Genomic DNA, 1,114 nt, shown 5'->3' with positions numbered 1-1,114 from the left:
GGTCACTTCCAGCTCACAACATTCTATGATTTCTAGTCCACCCCCCTGCAGTGACAGGGACATCTTCAACCAGACCAGGTTGCTCACAGCCCAGTTCAACCTGACGTTGAACATCTCCAGGGATGAGGCATCTACCACCTCTCTGGGCAACCTGGGCCAGCGTCACCACCCTCATTGTAACAAATTTCCCCCTTAGATCTGGCCTAAATCCACCTTCTTTTAGTTGAAAACCACTTCTCCTTGTCCCATTGCTACAGGTCCTGCTAAAAACTTTGTCCCAGTGACCCCAGCACACCTTTCACTGCTGGTGGGTCCAGCTCCATCTTCTCCTCCTTGGGGCCAGGCAGCCAGGGCTGGGTGTCCTCCTGCTCTGTCACCTCCTCCTTGAAGAGCCAACCCGAGTGGGCCAGGGGCAGCTGCACTGGCTTGTTACGGATGTCATTCTTCAGCCCTGGGTCATCCAGGAACTGCAGGGATGGGAGAGGGGACAATCAGCACTAGCCTGGTGGCACCAAAGCCACCCTCACCATCCTCACTCACATCATCCTTCTGTAGCATCCTCAGGATCTGCTTTGTCTCCTCATCTGTCTCCCTCTTCTCCTTCTTGATGTTGATGATGTGGGAAGGACCAAAGTCTGACATATCCACTGTCTTGTCCCAGGAACCTGCTGGGGAGAGGGGAACAACCCCAGGGTGAGCCCTCAGCTGGGCAGGATGGTCCCCAGACCCCATCAAGAAGGTCCCCAGATGTCCCCTAACCTTTTTTCTTCATCATTTCAGCAGGGCCCTGCTCGAAGATGGAGTGGGACTGGATCACCTCGGGCCGGCCACGACCCCGGCCGTGCCCATCGCGTTGGCGGTCTCGATCCCGTTCCTTCTTCTCCTTCTTGATGGAAACATCTTCTCTAGGCAGGATGGTCCCCAGACCCCATCAAGAAGGTCCCCAGATGTCCCCTAACCTTTTTTCTTCATCATTTCAGCAGGGCCCTGCTCGAAGATGGAGTGGGACTGGATCACCTCGGGCCGGCCACGACCCCGGCCGTGCCCATCGCGTTGGCGGTCTCGATCCCGTTCCTTCTTCTCCTTCTTGATGGAAACATCTTCTCTAGGCCTG

General features: G+C 56.0%; 1 protein-coding gene across 1 annotated transcript in view; it reads right to left on the bottom strand.

Annotated features, from left to right (window-relative positions):
• Positions 1-295: 295 nt before the first annotated feature.
• POLR3D (RNA polymerase III subunit D) overlaps positions 296-1,114 on the bottom strand; it is a gene marked incomplete at both ends in the record, with an annotated part of 1,047 nt that continues 228 nt past the window's right edge. Inside the window, 3 exons of the mRNA XM_010166466.1 lie at positions 296-467; positions 541-665; positions 960-1,111. Of these exons, the coding sequence (XP_010164768.1) occupies positions 296-467; positions 541-665; positions 960-1,111 (449 nt within the window). The remainder of the gene's footprint in view (positions 468-540; positions 666-959; positions 1,112-1,114) is intronic.

This window comes from Antrostomus carolinensis, unplaced genomic scaffold, assembly GCF_000700745.2.
Source record: "Antrostomus carolinensis isolate BGI_N321 unplaced genomic scaffold, ASM70074v2 scaffold29454, whole genome shotgun sequence".
Taxonomy (NCBI): Eukaryota; Metazoa; Chordata; class Aves; order Caprimulgiformes; family Caprimulgidae; genus Antrostomus; species Antrostomus carolinensis.
Note: the sequence above shows the minus strand (reverse complement) of the source record. Positions and strands in the feature narration are given on the sequence as shown.